This window comes from Schistosoma haematobium, chromosome ZW (assembly GCF_000699445.3).
Source record: "Schistosoma haematobium chromosome ZW, whole genome shotgun sequence".
NCBI lineage: Eukaryota > Metazoa > Platyhelminthes > Trematoda > Strigeidida > Schistosomatidae > Schistosoma > Schistosoma haematobium.
In genome coordinates, this window is record NC_067195.1 from 14,752,405 (window position 1) to 14,773,647 (window position 21,243).

At 37.2% G+C, this 21,243-nt stretch overlaps 3 protein-coding genes across 3 annotated transcripts; all 3 read left to right on the forward strand.

The window, feature by feature from the left end:
* Window positions 1–8,764: 8,764 nt before the first annotated feature.
* Window positions 8,765–9,114, forward strand: TUBE1_1 (Tubulin epsilon chain; the record flags this gene model as incomplete). Its single annotated transcript, XM_051218666.1, has 4 exons — window positions 8,765–8,789; window positions 8,831–8,904; window positions 8,942–9,037; window positions 9,082–9,114. 4 exons carry the CDS (start codon window positions 8,765–8,767, stop codon window positions 9,112–9,114), a joined length of 228 nt encoding a protein of 75 aa, XP_051070493.1.
* A 35-nt stretch (window positions 9,115–9,149) lies between these two features.
* On the forward strand, window positions 9,150–9,663 carry TUBE1_3 (Tubulin epsilon chain; the record flags this gene model as incomplete). Its single annotated transcript, XM_051218667.1, has 4 exons — window positions 9,150–9,184; window positions 9,226–9,347; window positions 9,382–9,448; window positions 9,651–9,663. Coding segments are annotated over 4 exons (237 nt in total), but the record flags the coding sequence as incomplete, so codon positions are not given.
* Window positions 9,664–9,742: 79 nt separating this feature from the next.
* Window positions 9,743–18,117, forward strand: TUBE1_2 (Tubulin epsilon chain; the record flags this gene model as incomplete). Its single annotated transcript, XM_035732623.2, has 5 exons — window positions 9,743–9,762; window positions 11,425–11,562; window positions 13,934–14,074; window positions 14,855–15,029; window positions 17,956–18,117. 5 exons carry the CDS (start codon window positions 9,743–9,745, stop codon window positions 18,115–18,117), a joined length of 636 nt encoding a protein of 211 aa, XP_035586980.2.
* Window positions 18,118–21,243: the final 3,126 nt, after the last annotated feature.

Genomic DNA, 21,243 nt, shown 5'->3' on the forward strand with positions numbered 1-21,243 from the left:
TAAAGTCATTGGTCATTGAATAAAACTCACCCTGATGGAGATTAAACACAATTTTAATTGAATGATGCTGCCTAACACAACCTTTATTTTGATAGATGTTGTCGGATTTCCAGTTGCTTGATGGTTCTATTAATTTGGTCCGAATTAGAGAATATAGTATCTCAACTTATTCACTTAGAATATTGACTTATCTCTTTTTGTCTGTATCAAGCCGTGACTACTAAGTTTTTCATTTTAATCCACTAGGTATTGTAGTGACCTACTTTTATCAAGAGAACGCGATTGGTGTAATGGAAACACTTATTATTATAACCAATTGTACCAGGGATTGTTTTATCGTACTTGTTCGGTTAACTGTACCAAAATACATACATTCTTCGGTTGCTTGTGACCTTGCACGAACTTTCGTTCGCTCAGTAGTTCCACTTGTACCCCTTGGCACTATCTCGGTATTATTTCGAGACCACGAGATCGCCAACAAATATATCCATTTACAACCTTCAATTCCCTTCTGCTTTCTGGTTTACCCGGAGGTTTAGCCTGTTCTGGTACGCATTCTTCTTGTAGTGGTGATCATAGTCAAACGCGACTCGACTCCACACTACGACTGGTGAGCCAAGACTACGAACACTTTTCAATCGCAGTGAGTCTATTACTTATCTATCCCCGTCTGTTGCACTTTTTCATATTGATATTTTTCAATATATAGTATTCTGGCAACAACTTGAGATGACGGATAACGATAAGAATAGTATTAATACAATAAACTCCGATGTACGCGTACCGAATCTTAGACGTCTTCCATTCGCGTGACGATATATTTCACGCTTTATTCGAGAAATTCCCCAAATTAACTAAACCACTCGAGGAGATTCCATCGGCGACCAATCGTGTGGTACACCACATAGTCACCCGCAGACCCCCAGCCACGGCAAGACCACATCGACTGGCACCGGACAAATTAGCTTTCGCTAAACGTGAGTTTGAAAATCTGCTAGCTGCTGGTATTATCCGTTCTTCTCACAGTCCCTGGGCCTCACTTCTTTACATGGTGCGCAAAAAAGATGGGGTTAGTTGGAGACCATGCGGCGACTACCGAGCATTAAATGTAGTTACACGCTTTGATAGCTATCCCATTCCCCAATTACACGACATCACGGCATCGCTCAATGGCACGACTATTTTTTCTACGATCAATCTGGTACGAGCATATCATTAGATCCCAGTCGCTCTTGAAGATATTGAGAAAACCGCTATCACGACTCCTTTTGGTCTGTTTGAGTTCCTACGAATGCCATTTGGATTACGGAATGCTGCTCAAATTTTTCGAAGGTTTATCGATAGCATAGAACGAGACTTAGATTTTGTTCACATCTATATTGATGACCTGCTAATCGCATCATCAAACGTAGATGAACATTATCAACATCTTACACTATTATTCCAACGCCTTTCAGATAATGAAATAGTGGTCAATCCGGACAAGTGTGAACTGGGCAAATCGGAAATAATTTTCTTAGGTCACACCGTTAAGCAAGAGGGTATTTTACCTTGCGAGGACAAAGTACGTGCAATAAGGAAGTACACCGTACCGTCCACACTCATGGAACTGAAGGCATTTCTCGGTCTGGTTAACTTCTATCGACGTTTCATCCCACACTCAACAGAACAGTTACGACCATTAGTCGATTTACTTCGCGGTAATCCAAGCAAATTAGAATTGAACGATGCCACACGTACTGCATTTTCAGAGATCAAAATGGCTCTGGCTTATATCACACTCCTCGCTCATCCTGACCCATCAGCTACGCTTAGTATAGCGGTTGATGCATCGGATTTTTGCTATAGGAGCCGTTATGCAACAGAACATCTCTGGTAGTTGACAATCTCTCGAATCTTTCTCACGACGCCATACTCCTACGAAGACGAGATATGACGCTTTTGGTCGAGAACTACTAACAGCCTACCGTCCCATCAAACATTTCTGGCACGCAGTAGGTCGCAATTTCATTTTATTCGCCGACCACAAGCCCTTGACATATGCTCTACACATCAAGTCTGACCACTACTCACCACGAGAGTGCAGATATTTGGACCATATCTCTCAGTTCACAACAGACTTTCGTCACAGTAAAGGCAAGTCGAACTGTGTTGCTAATGCTCTGTCACATATCTAAGTGGATGCAGTTACTTCACCGGTGCTTGATCTTCCTGCTATGGCTGCCGCTTAAGCAAAGGATCCCTTTTTTTTTACAGAAGCACCACAATCTACATCCCTTCAGTGCCAGGACGTACCCGTAGCTACTAGCTCAGGTACTATCTTATGTGATGCTTCTACCGGTCTTCCCCGACCCGTCGTACTCTCTGCTTACCGTCGTCTCGTCTTCGATGCCCTGCATGGAATGTCTCATCTAGGTATCGCAGCTAAATTACGCCTCATCGCTGCACGATACGTCTGGCCGTCCATGAATAAAGATGTCCGTATGTGGGTAAAGCAATGTTAACAATGTCAACGATCAAAAGTACACAGGCACGTAGCTACCCCTTGGCACGATCTCAGTATTATTTGGATACCATGAGATTGTCAACAAATATATCTCCACCATAGCCATCAACTGCCTTCTGATACTTGGTCCACGGGGGGATCTAACCTGTTAACTGGCACACAGTCTTCCTGTAGTGGTGAATATAGTCAAACGCCACACTACAGTATTTTGAGAATTTGTTCGAAAACATGTCTACTTCTGTTTATCATGGATTTGTTGTGTAAGTGCACGCTTTACTTGTTTATGTACTTACTAACAATACCAATTATATGTCTCCTAACTTACTGTGGTATCTGTACCAACTAATGGTTCTTTTGTATTTGATGGCTAGCTGATTACGAATTCCAAATATAATGCGTTCACTTGTGCTCATCTGGTTCTACTTGCTGTAAATGGCACCATTTTGAGAATTCCTAGACCTTCATGAGCAATCAAATAAGGCATTTAAAAAGTCTTGTAGATGATGTGTATATATTTTACTTCAAATGATGATTCATTCTGCCACGTGTTTTAAGCAATGTTACGGAATAATTTGATCTGTTTAAAATCTGTAAAAATGTTATATTTTCCCCAAATAACAAAGGCAGATATTGTTTTCTAATATTGAGACTCGAAGTAGCAATCATACTTTTTTTCTATTCACGTGTTGTCAAAGTAAATATTTTTTATTGACTTTCACGTATATGATAAAGATTAATAATGATTAGTCTGTAATACAGATTATGTGTGAGGCGATTCAAAACAATCTATTCTCAAAAAGGAGTATGAATGTCACAACCCAAGTGATTGTATTTAATGTATAAGTACGAAAAAGTATAAATCATCAGTGGGATGCTTATATTATACAGTATTTGTAACAGTTAATAATAGCAACCACCACGTGCAACGTCTAGAACTTTTATAACTTCTGATTAAGCTTCTTCGTAGATGTTATTATGACAGTTACATACCTAGGCAGGCAATCAAAAAGAATAGCTCAGTAAACAGGTGGTGTGTATATAAAGTACAAGTGTAGAATACCTGCATAGCTTCTAATTAGGTTTATGTGGTCAACAGGTTCCCAAAACGTTGGCGCAGGCCAGTCCAACCTCCTCACAAGGTAAGTAATCTACTACGAGAAAATGAGTAATTCAAAGTTTTAAAAATTGCACAGTAAGTTAGCCGTCGATTCATTATAGTGATTAACCAAAACGTTCATGGATGTATGCGTTTCTAAAAAAAGAAAAAGTGGTTTCTATCCATTGTAAACAGTCATTTCAATCAATTAAGTAGTAACAACTAAAAATGCAGTTTCTTAATAAAACAGCCACCCAAGTACAACAAGTGTAACGGAAAAGACGTGTTGAAAATCTCCCTCAAGGCATTTTATTAGAAAGCATTGTTATTTATTTGTTTCTGTTCTTTGTATTGCATTACAACTTTTTTTCAAGTCTCTTGTTAATCACGATTTATGTTCTTCAGTCTTCTTTGTCTGGGCTTTTATTATTTGGCATTGGTTAAAGATTTACCTTTTATAACTTAACTTCGATGTTAGATGTAACTAGACTGTTTACAATGAGGTGATGGCTGACTAAGCTTAAGGTTACAGCTTGGTTCAGTGTGTGACGGTTTGCTTGAAAAAGTTACGAGAATCCTCGGAAACAGATATCGGATCTCATCTTCCTAGTGTAGGGCCAGTGAAATGTCACTAAGCCCTAGCCAAATCATCCAGCAGTTGGGTCAATGAATATCGAAAACGGTCGAGGACGACCAACGCGCATCAGTTAATCATTCGCCATGGACTGGCCCATGGGGTGGTGGTCTTACTTCCGCTTGTATCCACTGTAACTAATATATTTCTGTAATAACGTCCTTTGTGTTTTACAGTCTTCAAAGCATCTATAGTACCTTGACAACGTTTATGGGGCAATCCATGCAAGCTGCTGACCGCGCGGTGTGACTTCGACGTTGGCTGGTTCTTCACACCATTCCTGTCTGACTCTAGTAGGCCAGCAATCATTTGGCATAGACCATCTACGCTGGTGATCTACATGAGGACCGTTTCATCGGTTCTCAGGCACAGAACTCTAACTGATTGAAGATTCCTTTCGATGTTTAGCACGTTAGTTTGTGCTAGAGGTATTGTATACTTTGGATATAATGCGTTTTCTTTCTTAAACTAGAACCATTTTAAATTAAACACAGTGTTTGTGTTTTGATGTAATACGAGTCACTTAAAAACGTTTTGTATGGTATGCAGAAGAACGAAGTTTGGCCCAATCAAATAAGCTTCGGTTCGTTATTCCTGCATTTAGACCAAATACTAGGATTTCGATCGATACAACAAGTATGTAAAATAAACCAAGGTGGTCAGAATTGATTAGTGGCAAGAAAATGATCACAAAACCTAAAATGTAGGAAGATTAATGACTTTAGTCTCACACGAATAAAAATATCCTATTTGTTAGCATATGAAGGTACCAAAAAATTCTAACTTTTCATTTGGGTTAAGACGACGAATTACTTTCTCATAAAATGCAAAACGTAGGGACTTTCACGTGCACTTACACAAAATTATACAAAAGACATTCTACATCACGCGTCAAATGTTTTGTGGAATGCTCACTGTGTAATTTTAGTCGATTTAGAAATCCATAAAATCTTGTTGGAGATCAACTGTTCATACTTACTATCATACAAGATTATGTTTAGTGTAAAAAGTTAGACAGTGGATGGTTAAAGTGTTCTCATGGAATTTGGCTCAAGTCCTTCCACTTCTCGATGCACTTCTGCTGCTCAGGTTGGTTACGTAATGATTGCACGTTGACGAGGACGGGTCAGAGGTCAGAGCAATAAAACTGTCAACTTAAACACGAGAAGAAGCGTACATAATAAAGACAACAATGATAACTAGTCGCGGACCAAATTAATTTGATAACCACAGACCAATTAAAAGGTTCACTTGTACACGTATCGAAGGCTGGTGTTGTTGTTCGCAGCTAAGCCATATAGCTCAAGGGACTAAGTAATACCGAAACTACGAAACCTCACAGACAGTTTGAGGAGCTATGACTACTTTTAACATACAAAGAAGGACGACGAAATTGTTCAGAGTATTATGAAGTGGAACAATACATTTTTCCCAGTATGAAACGTTTTGTACAACACATCAAAATAGTAGCAGTCACTTTGACACCATTCTGTATGACAAGCCAATTAGTTTTAGAAATAGGCGTGTAAATGTACCTGCGCTCAGATGGAATTAGGTGAAGGATGTGTTCCTCAGCTGGTTAGGTAAGGTGTGGGGACAAGCACAAAAAAGCATTTAATGCCAACAATTGTCCATGAACTACATAAAGTAAGTTCATAGCCCTACATTGTTAGGAAATACCTTAGAAATCTGTAAGTTATAGCAATATTCTGCCCAAGTTATTGACAGATATTTCTGTCAACGTGGTTATTATCCATATTTGTGCTTTCGTTTGTCAATTGGCCGGTGCTCACTTGAAAATTCGTGATAATACAAATGAACATAAACCAAAGAAAATTCACAGTTGCTATCCATTTGAGTGCATCAAAAGGATTGATTATGGACTATGAATTCTGTATGACAACGTGAATAACCATACAAAGAAATAAATGTGGGACCAACGAGTGGCAGTAGACGATTAAACATTAAGAGTGGGAAGTAAGTACTTAGGGAGAAGTAAAAAATCCTAAAAACGCATGTCCTCATCCAAAATAGCGGAAATTTTGCCATTTAGATAACTCTAGATTGAGCGATCAACAGGAAATATTACTAACAGTTAGTGAACAGAACGTTTAATCCATCACGGATAGATCATTCAGTTAAACCACACAGAATCAATCAAAAATACGGTCACACGATACGGCAGTTGAAAACGTCGGGTAAAACGAAAGTGACACGTTAATCGAAGGCCTTAACGTCATTCACAAATTGATCACACTTCATAGATTGTGAGCGATGTATTAATATGATGAAAAAAAAGCAATAGTCATTCGGATAAACACATCAGAGGACATTTCACATATCATCACATGAACAAACAAATGGATTCCATGATTGATGAATAGCTTGAATGACTGGTTTCTGAAAAATACCTGGCTTACTTAACCTTTTGTCAGTTTAATATTCCTAGTTACATTCCCACACACAGACTAGATGCTATATGGGGTTTCAAAACCTATAGTACGAGACCTCGACAACAAAACTAACATTTTAGTAACTGATAATTTCCACTTTGGTCAAATGGAAGGATGAAATAAAGTACCTATCGGATGTAGTTGCAAGAATGATGCTGCACGAAGTTTCATCTGGAAATACTTATCAGGTCTAGGTTCAAGAAGAACCAAGATCTGCAATCCTATAATCAAATCAGACATGGAACTGCAGTTTGATGTCACGGCGAGTTTATTAAAGCTCTTAGGAACAGGGGTGATACATAAGCCTACTAGTGAATCGAATGAAAAATGTCACAATATCTCTTAGCACGACCGATATGCTTTAACTTTAGCACAAATGAAAAACTATTGTTATTAAGTGAGCTCATATATATGTCTACCACTAAATGCGTTGTTTGGTTGGGCAGTGAAATGTACAACCAATATGAGCACTCTTAACTCGGCATTCTCTACTGTTATCACTGTTCAGATTATTCATGAGTAGACCACTGACCGTACGCATTCCAATATTCATAATAGTTATAGGTAGTGAGCGCAAGCACATATGCTGGAAACGACTTGCGTGAAATTTGTCTGTTACACTTCGTATCGCTGTCCCTCAGCAACTTAAAAAAACCAATGTGACCCCAGCTCTCATACAATTTTGAGTTTCGGAATGTGTTGATAGGTTCGAAGAGATTAAAAAGCACTTTCGATAAAATTGTATATCAGTTTGTTTTTTACACTTAAGAAATGATAGCAGATTTACATTCCAAACAACGAAAATAATTCCCGAACACTGGGACAACCACGAAATTCCATTGAAGACATCTTGAGTCGTCTGCTTCATCCAAGGAAATAAATAATTCTTAGAGGTTCATTAAAAACTCTCGCGTCCTCTGGTCGTGACTAATGAAGGATAACGAAGTTGAAAATACTAGTTATTCAGCCGTCCGTTAATTAAATAACTCTTGTAAAGAATACTTCTAAGCAATGAATTTACAAAACAAATATTGTAAGCAACAGAGATGACCTATACCGTCACAAAACCTAATGGAAATTTTTCAGAATACTTAGTTAAATTCATCTTCAATGAGCCTTTGACCAAATAAATGCATTTTAGAAGTGCAATGAAGTACGTTGGATTGCAAGCCTTCCATCTCGTAACAGTCTCTCAGTTGAACTAAGTGTTTCTGATGCATACTTCAAAAGTTGGTACAGTCGTCGCTGGCTCATATCGGTAACTACTTCCTATCTCTCTTCATTTCATTTCCGTTTCTCCCCTTATTCTTTCAATTCTATCTTCTCACACTGTCTGCAATGCCAATAAATTATCTTATTTACTTTTTCTTGAGACGATCATCTCTTAGGACTCGAATTATCACTTTATTATCTCCACATTGCAACCAACCAACCTCCCACCAGACAATATGATAGCTGCTGGTATCCAGAAACTTTACTACTCTGAGACAAATGCACTTAATCAACTACAAGGTATACAAGTCCGCAAGTAACTTCCAAACTGATTGGAATTGATGCAGTCGAGTGGTTAGACTACCAATAATTGAGCATTACCAAATACTTGGTGCTGTACCGAAACAACAAGAAGCGAGTGCAAAACAATTAATCAGTTTCTACAAGCACTTGACAGAGTCTCGATACATTGGAAGTTTTGGTATCCTCTGTCGTCTTAAGTATATTGATTCAAGAAGAACCTTGTTTTACTCCAGAGGACTTAGAAAAAGATCTTATATTAATTTGTTAGCACTTTTTTCATTCATCTTTATGGAGAAAAGCTCTGTTTTCAGAGTATTCATTTGAACATCTTAGCAAGTACCACCTTTCTTTCCCATCTATAAAAACTGGTTTATACATAGTCGTAGGGATATTGGATACAGATCGGATATATTTCATACTGAGGTTGTTCTCAAGGTTACAGAGAGGCGGCCTTGGTTGTTACATTGTTACCATCGTTACTTTAGTTAGAACATCAGTAGCGGAGACTATGTCTTCTGAGTAGGAATGTGTTTGTGAGTCTGGTCATAGTTTGTAATAGAATGACTCAGTCAGTCTTCATACAAGGTAACTATTGATAATCACCCAAATCCGATTTTGTTTTGTAGTAGGTCAGTGTGGCAATCAAATCGGTCATCGATTCTGGGACTTAGCTCTTGCAGAACACGAAACTGCCAATAAAGTAAGGCGTTAGTGTGCGCTTACAATAATAAATTCAGGGACGTCTTCATGATAGTTCATTTTCTTCATTTTTTGTAAACGGACCGAATAACAAAAGTGGTATCCTGCCTAAAATTTCTTGCCTCAAAGCTAGAGTAACTAAAATTCTGAATTACAGTCTCGAAGGCTTTGCTCGTAGATATGGAAGAAGGCGTTGTCAATGAAATATTAAAGGGACCATTGAAAAATATTTACGATTCCAGTTACTTGATCACTGATGTGTCAGGTTCCGGAAACAACTGGTATTTCACCTAGCTACTAAGTATCTTAACTTTGAATTTAGGGCAGTGGGAAACTTATATTACGGCCGAGTGCACCAAGATGCGTTGTGTGAAGCTTTAAGGAAGTCTGCAGAACTTTGCGATTTTCTCCAGTGCTTTTTTGTCCTCCATTCAATGGGTGGAGGTAATTAAGTGGTTTATTTGACTTATTTATGAAGGTACTGGTTCTGGGGTCGGTACTCATATCTTGAAGATTTTAGCTGATGAATATCCTGATGTATACAAGTAGGTCTAAAATTTTTCACATAAATCAGAATGGACATCGCTGTGTTTCCTTCAACGGACGATGACGTTGTCACTTCTCCGTATAACACAGTTTTGGCTCTTGATCAGACCACTGAATTCGCTGACTGTGTGCTGCCTATTGATAATATTGCTCTCTCAAATATAATCGATAAAGCTAAAAATTTTCATTGTAACTCTAAAGGAAATGTGAATGAGCGTACGGGTTCAGCAATTTGTTCAAAACACACCAAACCAGCAAAACCTTTCGATGATATGAACAACATTGTGGCTAATATGCTATTAAATCTCACAAGGTATGGTTCCGTTTTGTTATGACTGGCATTTCTTGGCATTTTAAAACTCTTTGGACATGTCTTTCTGCAGAGTCATTTGTAGTTGTGATAATGCGCACTTTATGTTTTTTTTTGCGTTCACACTTGCTAAGAGAAATAGCAATATTGAATTCTTTTCCGTTCCACATTTTGGCGTCGTCAAGCGTTTCTTTAGTTATCACACGTCTTGATCTTTGAAGCTACTGTGTTAAATAAAACATTTTCTTGACGAACTAGTGTAAACTAATTGTTTTTGTACGTTTCGATCTTGGTTCTCGGGAACGATTCTAGGTCTCTGATTGCATTTGATAAGCTACTCGGCTACGGTTTTCCTATTGACAATCATACGAGTCTAATTTCTTCACTCCTTTGTTTTATCAACAGGTTTCATATTGGGCGGAGTATGAAGACTAAAAGGAAGAGATTAAGTCCTCAGTAATTAGGCACTGGAAGGAAATTCGGATATCAGTAAATATCGATGTATAAAGTATTGAAAAAGGGACAAGACGCCGTAAGGTGTAACTTAGAAAGATAGCGAACTGCTGAGTGTAACTCCATCTTGTCATTATGTTGTCATGTATTATCTAATCTAGTAGGGAACATCCTGTAGGTTTTGAAATGATTGTTTGATGATAACTTAAAACATTTTACTAATAATATCAATGCTCTCAAGTTGAATCTGCACGTGCGTTTGTGATGCGTTAGGAATAATTCGGAGGGTAGCATACTGAGCTGCTTACGGACTAAATGAAGTGTGGCATAGGATTTAGCTACGTTTTCCGAGTAGTCAGATACGTGCCTGACCTCATTAGTAGCACATCTACATCACTGTTTGTTAAGTTTCTAAGGAGGCGATGGCCACAAAGTACACAAGTTATCTATTGCGTTGTATGGGCACGGATCCACATGACGTAGCTTTTGTATACAGTGGATTTAGGACCATTTTCTTATTTCAGTGAAGTGAGATCTTTTCGAATCTGCATATGTTCACACTTGGTGATTCTTGACCGTTTGAAATCGCCATCATAAAGATGAAAAGTTAGTATTCTGTTCAATTCATCCTGTATCAGTACAATTAAATTTTGTGGTAAGCCGAATTCTTCATTACGGAATAAATGTATTTTTCGATGAAGTTCAGTCAAAAATTAGATTTTGTTTACCTTCATTGAAGATCTGTCTTATGGCATATTGACATCCAAACCCATTCATATATTCAATGTAACGAGACAAGATTTTATTATTTGGTTTGTCTAAAATATGTCGTTTTAGTTCTGCCTGTCACATTAGGTTTACTTTTCATGATAACAAATAGAATACAGTTTTCATGGGTAGTTTTCAACAGTTTTTGCACACGAAGTCATATACAAAGAGCGAGAAATATGACTAAAGTATTATATTGATACTTGATGAATAGGATTGCTTTGATGAACCGAGTTGTGGAGTATGTGCCTAATATGTGTCCTAATAGATTGCTCCTTAAATTAGTAATTTTTAGGAAACCTGTCATGTTAAAGTGTCATATGTCCTAGTTCTGTCAATAAAAACACAAGTCAAAAATATACATTAGTGCACTATTGTGATAAATTTTTGAAAACCTTTTCCTGAGGTATCTTGACATTTTTCTTTGACGTTCAATTTATTTAGCTCCTCTCGGTTTGAAGGTACTATGAATGTTGATTTAAATGAAATCAGTATGAACTTAGTTCCATTTCCTCGCTTACATTACCTGATTGCTTCACAAAGCCCTTTATCAACCATCTCTGGCATATCAGCTCCTAGAAAGTAAGAATTAACACCTATTTCTAATATATGTATGGTTTTATACATATTATCATGCCACCCATTTTGTAATGGAATCCTCCAGTAACTAAATCCTAATGTAGATCACCGAACTTTTGAATCATTTATTATTTATTTAAATACATAAACATTGGTAGAAGGAGGCACCAAGTAGATATGCACCACATAAATCATTCGATTTATGTAAAGGCTGGGATACTGCCCGGGTGCCCAAACCGAAGCAGGTTTATTATTATTATCATCATTATCGAACAGCACAGGTCAATAAGCCACAAACACACCAAGCGAATTTGAGCAGAAATGCTACTGTGAGCGAGCTAGAAAATATAGAGGCGAATTCAGAGTCAAGTCAATTAATAAGATCCAAGGATATATATGTGACCAAGCATGCATGTTCATACAGACACGATAATTACAATGACGATACAAAGATAGACAAATTGTTACTGTTCGAACAACACTGTTAAATGTTAAATCAGTCAATTGAAGGACTTGACAAAATTAACCGCAAATAAACTCAATTGTAGGGGAGGTGCTATAAAATAATGTTCCTCTTTTCTATAGATAGAATTGACAACGCGTTCTTATTTAAACCCGTGGCTGATAGAGCCTGTCAAACAGTCGTACAGGCCCTTACCGACATGGAGAATGCAGATATAAAGGTGATCAACTCTGCGGCCTCGGCTGAAAAGTGGAAAATTAACTTGGGTGCATCAATAGGAGAGACATGGACTTATTTCCAGGATCTTGACAAAATTAACTGCAAATAAACTTAATTGTAGGAGAGGTGCCATAAATTAAAGCATATTTAAAGTCTTCTATTTTCATATCCCAAATCTGAATCTAAACGATTGTGAATCGTGCAAAAGATTATCACTTTAAATGGATAAAAAATACGACAGCACAAGAATTAACCAAAGGATATCGGGTTAGAGGGCCCTCTCGTACCAATATTTATGTGTTCAAATAAATAAATAAGGTTAGAGGGCAGAACTTACGAAATGAACAGATGTTGCAAGATTAAAGAGAACTGATTCTATTTGTCAACTGTGACTAACATTAAATGATGTCACGATTCAAAGTCCGAAACTTCCCTGAGAGACTTCATGATACTCCCATTTGGAACCTGCTTTCTTGATCATACCAGTAATGCAATGGTGGGTGGTTTTTCGAACGACACATGAATAACTTGTAAAACTGGCAAAAACTATGGGAAGCCGTTATTCAGCCTAGGGCTTGATAAAAATAAGCTTCAATATTATCCAATCAAGTATTAAAATCGTGTGTTAAAAAACTGTAGGATATGGAAAATACTCGAGTTCATTTGGTGTACTGACGTGCATTAGTCAACATCTTCATGTGATGTAATCGTAATTCCGAAAAATCAATCAGAATTCTAACGTAGAAAATTCAATCGATTGTGGTCAAAGTGACGAAACTTTAAGAATGTTTAAGCCTAATCATATAGTTGATACTGGTCAGTTATTGATGTGGTTTCGAAAAGTTAATCTCATACAAAATGATATGTTCAAGGAACCATGCTTTCAGTTCTTCATTTAAAATCATTCATATGTTTGGAATAACTCATAAAACCGTCAATTTCTTCGTAGTTTGATCTAAACTAAATATCTAATACATTTTCTGTAACTTTTAGCCTTCACTACTATTCGTAATTGTACAATAGTTTGTACATGTATTTAGTTTACACATCACTTGCTTTAAATGTATTTAGTATTACCTTGAGTTTTCAGTTTATAATTTGTTACTACCAGGTAACTTTTTAAGTCATAGGTATGATATTTCATTCTAAAAGTAAGTCTCATAATTTAACATACAATGATGCCTAGAGTAGGGGAAAAGCGCTAGTGGTGACCAAATCAAGATTTAACATCAGTCCACGAAGTCAGTAAATGATTTGAAATATTCGATGATTTAGTTCAGAATCAGTTAGCGGCTCAAATATACTTACTCTTTATTTATCTTCAGATTTTAGGTACCATATTACTTCGTGTAGTATTTTGAACAAACTCAAATTTGTGTCAAACTCTACATTGATTATGGTTAACTAGCAGACCACTTAATTGAAATCGTGAACCAGTTAATGATTTTAGTGAAATTCAACAACCTTAATAGATTATTGTCAGGACTGGATGCTACTCTTTCTTTGACCCAATCAAGACGAGTTATTTTATGTTTCTATTGGTTATTTATATTTCGTTAGTGACGCTTTAGTACAAAGTTTATAATATATTCATTCGTTGTTTATTCCCTTCTAAATTTAGTTTCACCAGTTTAAAAATTCTTATTTATGGGTAGGGTTTGTATTTTTTTGTGATTTTGGTTTGTTTTATAGGCTCGACCAAATATTTTCAGATACATTCACCAGAGATTATCAGTTAATGTCTACTGATCCTTGTAGACATGTTTACCTAGCGGCTGCTCTACTTGTTCGTGGTGCAATCAGTGCATCAGATCTCCGTCGAAATATTGACAAGCAAGTTGTTATAAAAATACTATGTTAAACTTTATATGAGAAATTTATATTGTGTCGGTTGAATCTTTTAGAATGACGACATTTTAAACTTATTTAAAAGAATCCAGTACTGTATCTCTCAAAAACGTTTTTCTGCGATTGATACGGTTAGTTGTTTATTTGCCAATGATTTCCCTACGGTCTTTACCAACTTACCTGGTTCCGTTAGTAATATGTTGGAATTTGTGAGAGTTAATCGACCGCTCCGTATAAATTCACAAATTCACAATTGAAATAATACTCTTGTTCTGAAAATGTCCGTTAATTTCAGTGATTCCACACAATTTTGCCACCTAAGATTTTAAATTCCCCTACAAACAAGTTTTGAGCCTTATGATAATCATCATTAAAGGCCTGCTGCACTGTCCGCAGGGATACAATTATGTCACACAGCCTACAGAATAATGCTTTTGTAGCAGTTCGCGTTTAACCTGAAAGCACGTCCAGGGGAACGTGCAGACTAGCGTGTGTGAAGAAACATGTAGAAAAGAATGATATACGAAAATGTAAGCCGAAGACTCAGTAACCACATAGGATACACTTATATGAAATAATGAAAAAAATCACTGACAATTAGCAATAACACATGTGCGAAGTTAAGACATTTCGACCATGGAAACTAGAAGTGCTAGGGTGAGAATTCGAATCTTTAATAGCTATTAGAAACCAACTTTGGAGCATCTAATTCGTGTAGTGATAAACTAATCAACTTCTCTCTTTTTACTTTTGTTGTTTTGGCAGACTTCAATCTCGCTTAAATTTTGTTCCATGGAACCGAGAAGGTTGGAAAGTTGGACATTGTTTAGTTCCACCAGTGGATCATAAATACTGTCTATTAGCTCTAGCTAACAACACTTCTATTCATGAATCATTCAGTTTTATTTTGGAACGATTCTATAAACTATATAGGAAAAAGGTATGCCATGATTGGTTTTTTATTTTAATTAAATGTCTATTCAAAATCATGATGTAAATTACATTTATTACTAACGTAAATTACTTTATTGGGATAGTTCCTTTAAAAACCAAATGGTTTTATCACAAAGATCACTAAAAACCAAGTAACGATGGTTATGCCGTCAACAAGGAGTTTTAGTAGGAGGTTGGAATCGGCAACAAATACTTTACTATAGCATTGGATATTATTAGTCGTTTTAAACAGTAAAGTGAGTGAATTTTTAAATCAATGTTTCGATGGTGAATTTCCCTGTAACATCCTAATATTGGTGTAGCAGCGAACTAGGGTCATGATGGATGGTAGCCCCTAAAGAATCGAAGTAGTTGTTGAGCTCTTTTAAATATTCAGCTAATGACTGGTTATTATGTGAGAGAGTTGCCTCCAAATTTCATCTATTTCATCTTAACACACATAACCTGTTGGAATTGTCGAGTGATAAGACCTGAAATTAGCTTTTATATTATTTTTTTAACAAAACAACAATACGTGTAAAGCTTGAGTACGGTTTTGAACATCAAATTGCACTAGCAAATGTTTATGTGCTCTTATAACAAAACAATTCATATATAACTTATCTACTACAATTATTCTGCTTATGGATAACTAGGTCGATCGTAAACTGTTTCCTATTTGTGGACGCATATTAAACCAGTCGTTATTGTGCTCCTATTCCTTGAGATTTAATCATCGTCGTTGAGTTTACTACCTTAGATATGAGTTTAACATAAACTAATCGTTTGATTTATCCGACCTTGGGTATATTGTTTTGGTGACTTTGATAAGTCATTGTGACAAAACTCTGGATATATTTTGTCATACAATAATTAAACTTGCCATTTATTGTGTTGTGTGAGAATGGTAGCAACAACGATGTATCCGACCTAATTTACTAAAGTAATGCTCTGTAAAGTCAACACAATTTGTTATGTTATCGTACTGACTGCAAGTAACTTATCAAATCGACTTCTGTACAACAAAACCTTAAATAACTCGCCACTTAAGAGCTAGACCGCTTTAAGCGCTGGTATAAAAATTTGTTTTGAGGTGCTTGTCAACAATATCATTTATTAAACACCGTTCCATGCAATTTTTTTATATGCCTCCAACAACTATATTTGAAAATAACTGATGTAGTGACGTTATTTTTAGGATCGTACTCATTATTGGCCGTACCTAATACCTAGATGCAGTGGTAAAACTTGGAGGTCCTGATGACACGAACTGTGTTATCTTAAACACTTGTTCTTTTAGGTCCTATCATTTCAGGCAGGTTCACTGAAGAACGGTAAGACTAAAGATCGAAACCCAAGGTGTGAGGGCGAAGTCGTGTTGTTAGTCTTAATGTACAGAAGTGTGACGGCAGTTTGGTGTTTTCCCTAAACAATTGGGACTGACAGCGACGCTGCCTTTTCTAAACGGAAAGTGGGATAAATTGATTCGCCTCACCTTGACCCACAGATTTCTGCTGACAGCGGCAAGGTCTAGAAAATACAGTGCTAAGGCTATTCACAAAAGAGACTATGTGTGACTGACATATAGTAGTCGTCTCTTATGGGTTAATATCATGCTCCTACTTCAAGACCACTGGTTTTTTTTAGTCCTATCAAAAGAGCATCTTCCCGTGGTATGGGCAGCTGGGAAGTGGCAATCACCATAATTTATCTAACAGTACTCGATATTACCTTGACTGCATATTAACTATTCACACGGTCCTAACAACTAAGATCTAAGTGCTGTTTAGTTTTTTTGTTTCCTGTTGAAAATGAAGGTACTAAAATATTAGATCTTCAAGGTCATTTGAAATATGTCCTTGTCCTGTAAAGTAACATGAAATAAAGGTGAGAAGTACATTATTCCGGTGAAGCAGATATGAACAAATTCTTATACTACTGTTTTCCTACTATAACTGTTTGCTGGAAAAGCCCTGTTGTCTCATAAATTAGCTATTCACTAATATCTATTTGGCTTCCCGCTTTATTGTTATTTGTCTGATGTAACAAGAGATAACTAAAGGTCAATAACCCTCCTCCACTTTCATCACACCCATCAAATTGAACTACTGTATATCATCAAGACACTGTTAAGACATTATGGACACTTTTATCACAATAGAGATACTGTTCCAAGGATTAATAGCTTGCTTGTAAATTATTTTACGGTTAATGAGTACAAGCCTATGTGCTTGGCTTTGGGCTACATATTTTTAGTGTGAGGGCTAGCAACACTATCTGGCCTTTTCAAGTCGAAATAGGCGAAAGGAGGATGAAAACTAATATATAATAATAATAATAATATAAAATTGTCAAACCACTAGACTATCACACCATTAAACACTACTTGATGTCAGCATCTTTTTTAACTATCGATATGGGGTTGTGGAGATTGTTAAGTTTTTGATTGAGATCATGAATTGATCGATGTTAGACCACCATTGAAAACATGGAAGCACTGGATGGCCGTTTAGTCGTAGTATGGTACTCCTCAACAGGGCGCATCCACGATCCCGCATGCGGGATTTGAACCCAGGTGGAGACAGGTATCTACCTCTGACAATGGAAGGTGGTCGCGCGACACTGTCAATTAGTTAAAGTAAGACACCAACACTGTTGGATGCGGACTCAGTGGCCTGGCGGTTAAGCGTCCGCGCACAAGATCCTGGGTTCAAATTCCATGCGCGGAGTCGTGGATGCGCACTGCTGATGAGCTCCATACTAGGACGAAACGGTCTTTCAGTTCTTCCAGGTTTTCAAAGGTGTTCTGACATCGATCGATTCATAATCTCAATCAAAAACGTGTTAATGCTGTGAAATTCTCTAAATTTACTTATTTTGTACGGCTTAAAACTTAATTAAGTTAAAAAAAGAACATGTCAATTTCATTGCAGGCACATTTACATCATTATACAACTGTCGACGGTTTTGATACTAGTATGTTTGAATCAAGCACTAATTCACTTCAGGAATTAATAACTCAATATACGGATTTTGAAAAACAGTCTAATGCACAAGCACTACCAAATTTACCACAGTTAGAGATTATGGATTGAATTTATTCGCAATTGTAAATACATTTTTTAGAACTATTTCTTGCAGAATGTACTTTATTGCATTTATTAGTTTTTATATTATTCTTGTATACTTAAAGCTTGTATAATTTGTGATGATTATTCTTGTAAATGTGACCTCCATGTTTTGAACTTCTTCGTTACGTTTTAAGACGATAATATAATTTCATCTTAGTACAAAAAAGCTATTAGGTTTAAATGTACTTCAGTTATGGTTTTCACGTCATAACAAGTGTTTTATTATTTATTTTTTATTATTATCAGCTTTAATCAATATTATATTTTTTGGTACAATATAGGATTCTCAGCGTAAAGTATTTCAACAAGTTTCCGTTTCTTTCTTCTTGGTCGGTCCTGGCGATAAATATTGAGTGATCTCCAGTTAGATGTTAACAGTTCACTAAATGAACATCTGAATAATGTGCATTCTTTCCGTTGTATATTGCCAGCAACCACATTGTCTCTTATTGAGTTTTTTGTATCTTTGACAACGAAAGCTTGTACACTTTTCAGAAACGCAGCAGAATAGGTTATGCGATTAATAAACATAGTGATATATTAAAACAAACAAAAATAGATAACTTGTTGAAATATCTAGATGGCAGGAACAGGTAGCCCAGATGATCAAGCAGGCCGCCCTTGCCCTAGTAGTGATATGCTGCTTGTAGCAAACAATAAAGTTATTGACTTCTTGTTATTAGTTCCACTTGTCGAAATGACTACAGATAGAAAGTTACATTTCACACTATTTCATCTACCAAAAAATATTATTTTATATTTAGCATAACTCCGCCTATTAGCTCTTCTAGCAGTACTGCCGGTCGCAAGCCCGGGCAAAGGAGTAGGGTTGGGCATGGGGTCGGCAACCCCATTCCGTAGAATACAACCTTACTAAAAAACTGCCAACCAGATTAAACCACTTAAACTGTGTCCTGGGAGTTTGAAGGAAGAATTATAACGCCTCATGATGAAAGCCGAGATTCATGAGGCCGATGAACCTTCCTACAACTAGAGCTACAATCAATATAGGTACATGGAGCGTGCAGACAATGTGACAGGCCGAGAAGAACAGTCAAATAGCAACAGAAATGAGGAGATACAACTTGGCCGTACTCGGAATCAGTACTCGAAACCCATTGGACCCAAATTGGACAGCAAAGACTAGATACCAGGGAGATGCTGCTGTACTCTGTTCACTATTAAGAAGATGCTCCACACACCCAGGGAGTTGCTCTGCTGTCCAAAGAAGCACGTAAAGCACTTGTGGGATGGAAATCTCATGGGCCCAGGATCACCAAAGCGTCTTTTAAAACAATAGAGAGAATTACAATGAACGTTGTCCAGTGTTATTTACCCACAAGTGATAGCAACGACGACGACAAAAACCAGTTCTATGAGAGGCTGCAATCGATCATAGCGAAGTACTCAGGAAAGTGCCTGGCCATCCTGATGAGAGATCTATATTCCCACACAAACGCGTGAACAAAACTACATGGATGTCATCGGACCAAACCACATAGAACCAGAATGAACATGTTTGGATCAGTAAAAAATCCAGAAGGACAATGGAAGACGTCAGAACCAGGAGAGGAGCTGACATAGCCTCAAATCACCACTTAGTTGTGGCCAAGATGAAACTGAAGTTAAAGAAGCAATCGACAAATGGACAAACAGGATTACAAAAATTCAATTCAACCTTCCTACGAGCCACTAACAAACTTGACGAATTCAAGATAACTCTCAACATCAGGTTTCAAGCTTTACATACTCTACGGGAAGAAGAAGAAACTACTATGGAGGACAACTGCAAAGGGATAAAAGTAGCATTAACTCCAATGTGTCAGGGGGTACTGGACCGCAAGGAGCATCATCATAAGGAATGGATCTCTATCGAAACCCTGGACAAGATTCAAGAAAGAAAGAACAAGAAGACAATAATTAACAACAGTCGAACAAGATCACAGTAAGTCAAGCCACGTGCTGAATATACATAAGCAAACAAGCAAGTGAACAGGAGCATTAGAGTCGACAAGCAGAAATACGTGGAAGACCTAGCAACGACAGCGAATAGGCTTCAAGAGAAGGAGATCGTCAACATCATTTGGAATTCATACAACGGACTACACTTCAGAGTAGTGCATGGAGGACAGCTGACTGATGCACTCCAGGTAAGGACCAGAGTCAGATATGGTTGCTTACTCTCCCCCTATCTCTTTCTTCTGGTGGTCGACTGGATTGTGAAGACCTCGACATCTGAGAGGAAACACGGAATACAATGGACAGCTCGGAATTAATTAGATTTTGGACTTTCGCAGATGATCTGACTCTTCTATCCCATACACACGAACAAGTGCAGATGAAGACAACTAGTGTGTAGTAAACAAAACAAGAGCGGGGACAATCGGGTGTATTTGACACTAAATCACAGAGCATCTCACTAAAATCTGAAAACCACATAGTGAATAGTTCATTTGCAAAATATCAATCCATCATATCAAACTTGACTGTTCCTGTTGCAAACATCCATCCATTGTCTCAGATTTCATTGTTCATGAATTTTCATACGAATTGCGTTTCATTCCCGTTCTTTCCTTATCGACCTTCTACTTAAATATATACTACTTATGTGGATATAAGTAACCCACACCACAAGTGTAGCAACAGTCTCCGCATCGGACAGAGGGAGAAGCAAGATCCTCAAATAGAATACGGAAAACACCAATCCAACTTCCTTGATTATGAAAAAGCATTGTGCAGTGCGGATAGGAGCACTTTATTAAAACTTCTTCGACACTATGATTTACCTGAGAAAATCGTTCTCCATGAAGAGTAACAGGCGTAAACAAATTCATGTAGCACACGACAATTTCATGCAGTTCCATGTAGGGACTTTCAACACGATAGCATAGTTAGCTTACTTGAATGAGCAACTGACCCTTTCCTATTCATTGAAATCCATCCCATATTGTGAGAGATTACGGATATCCATCATCGTTAAGATAATCAAATGGACTTTGAAATAATAGCATTCGAATAAGGTTTCATTTTGTGGATAAAAACACAGTACTGGACGGCCGTTTCGTTCTAGTATGGGACTCCTCAGCAGTG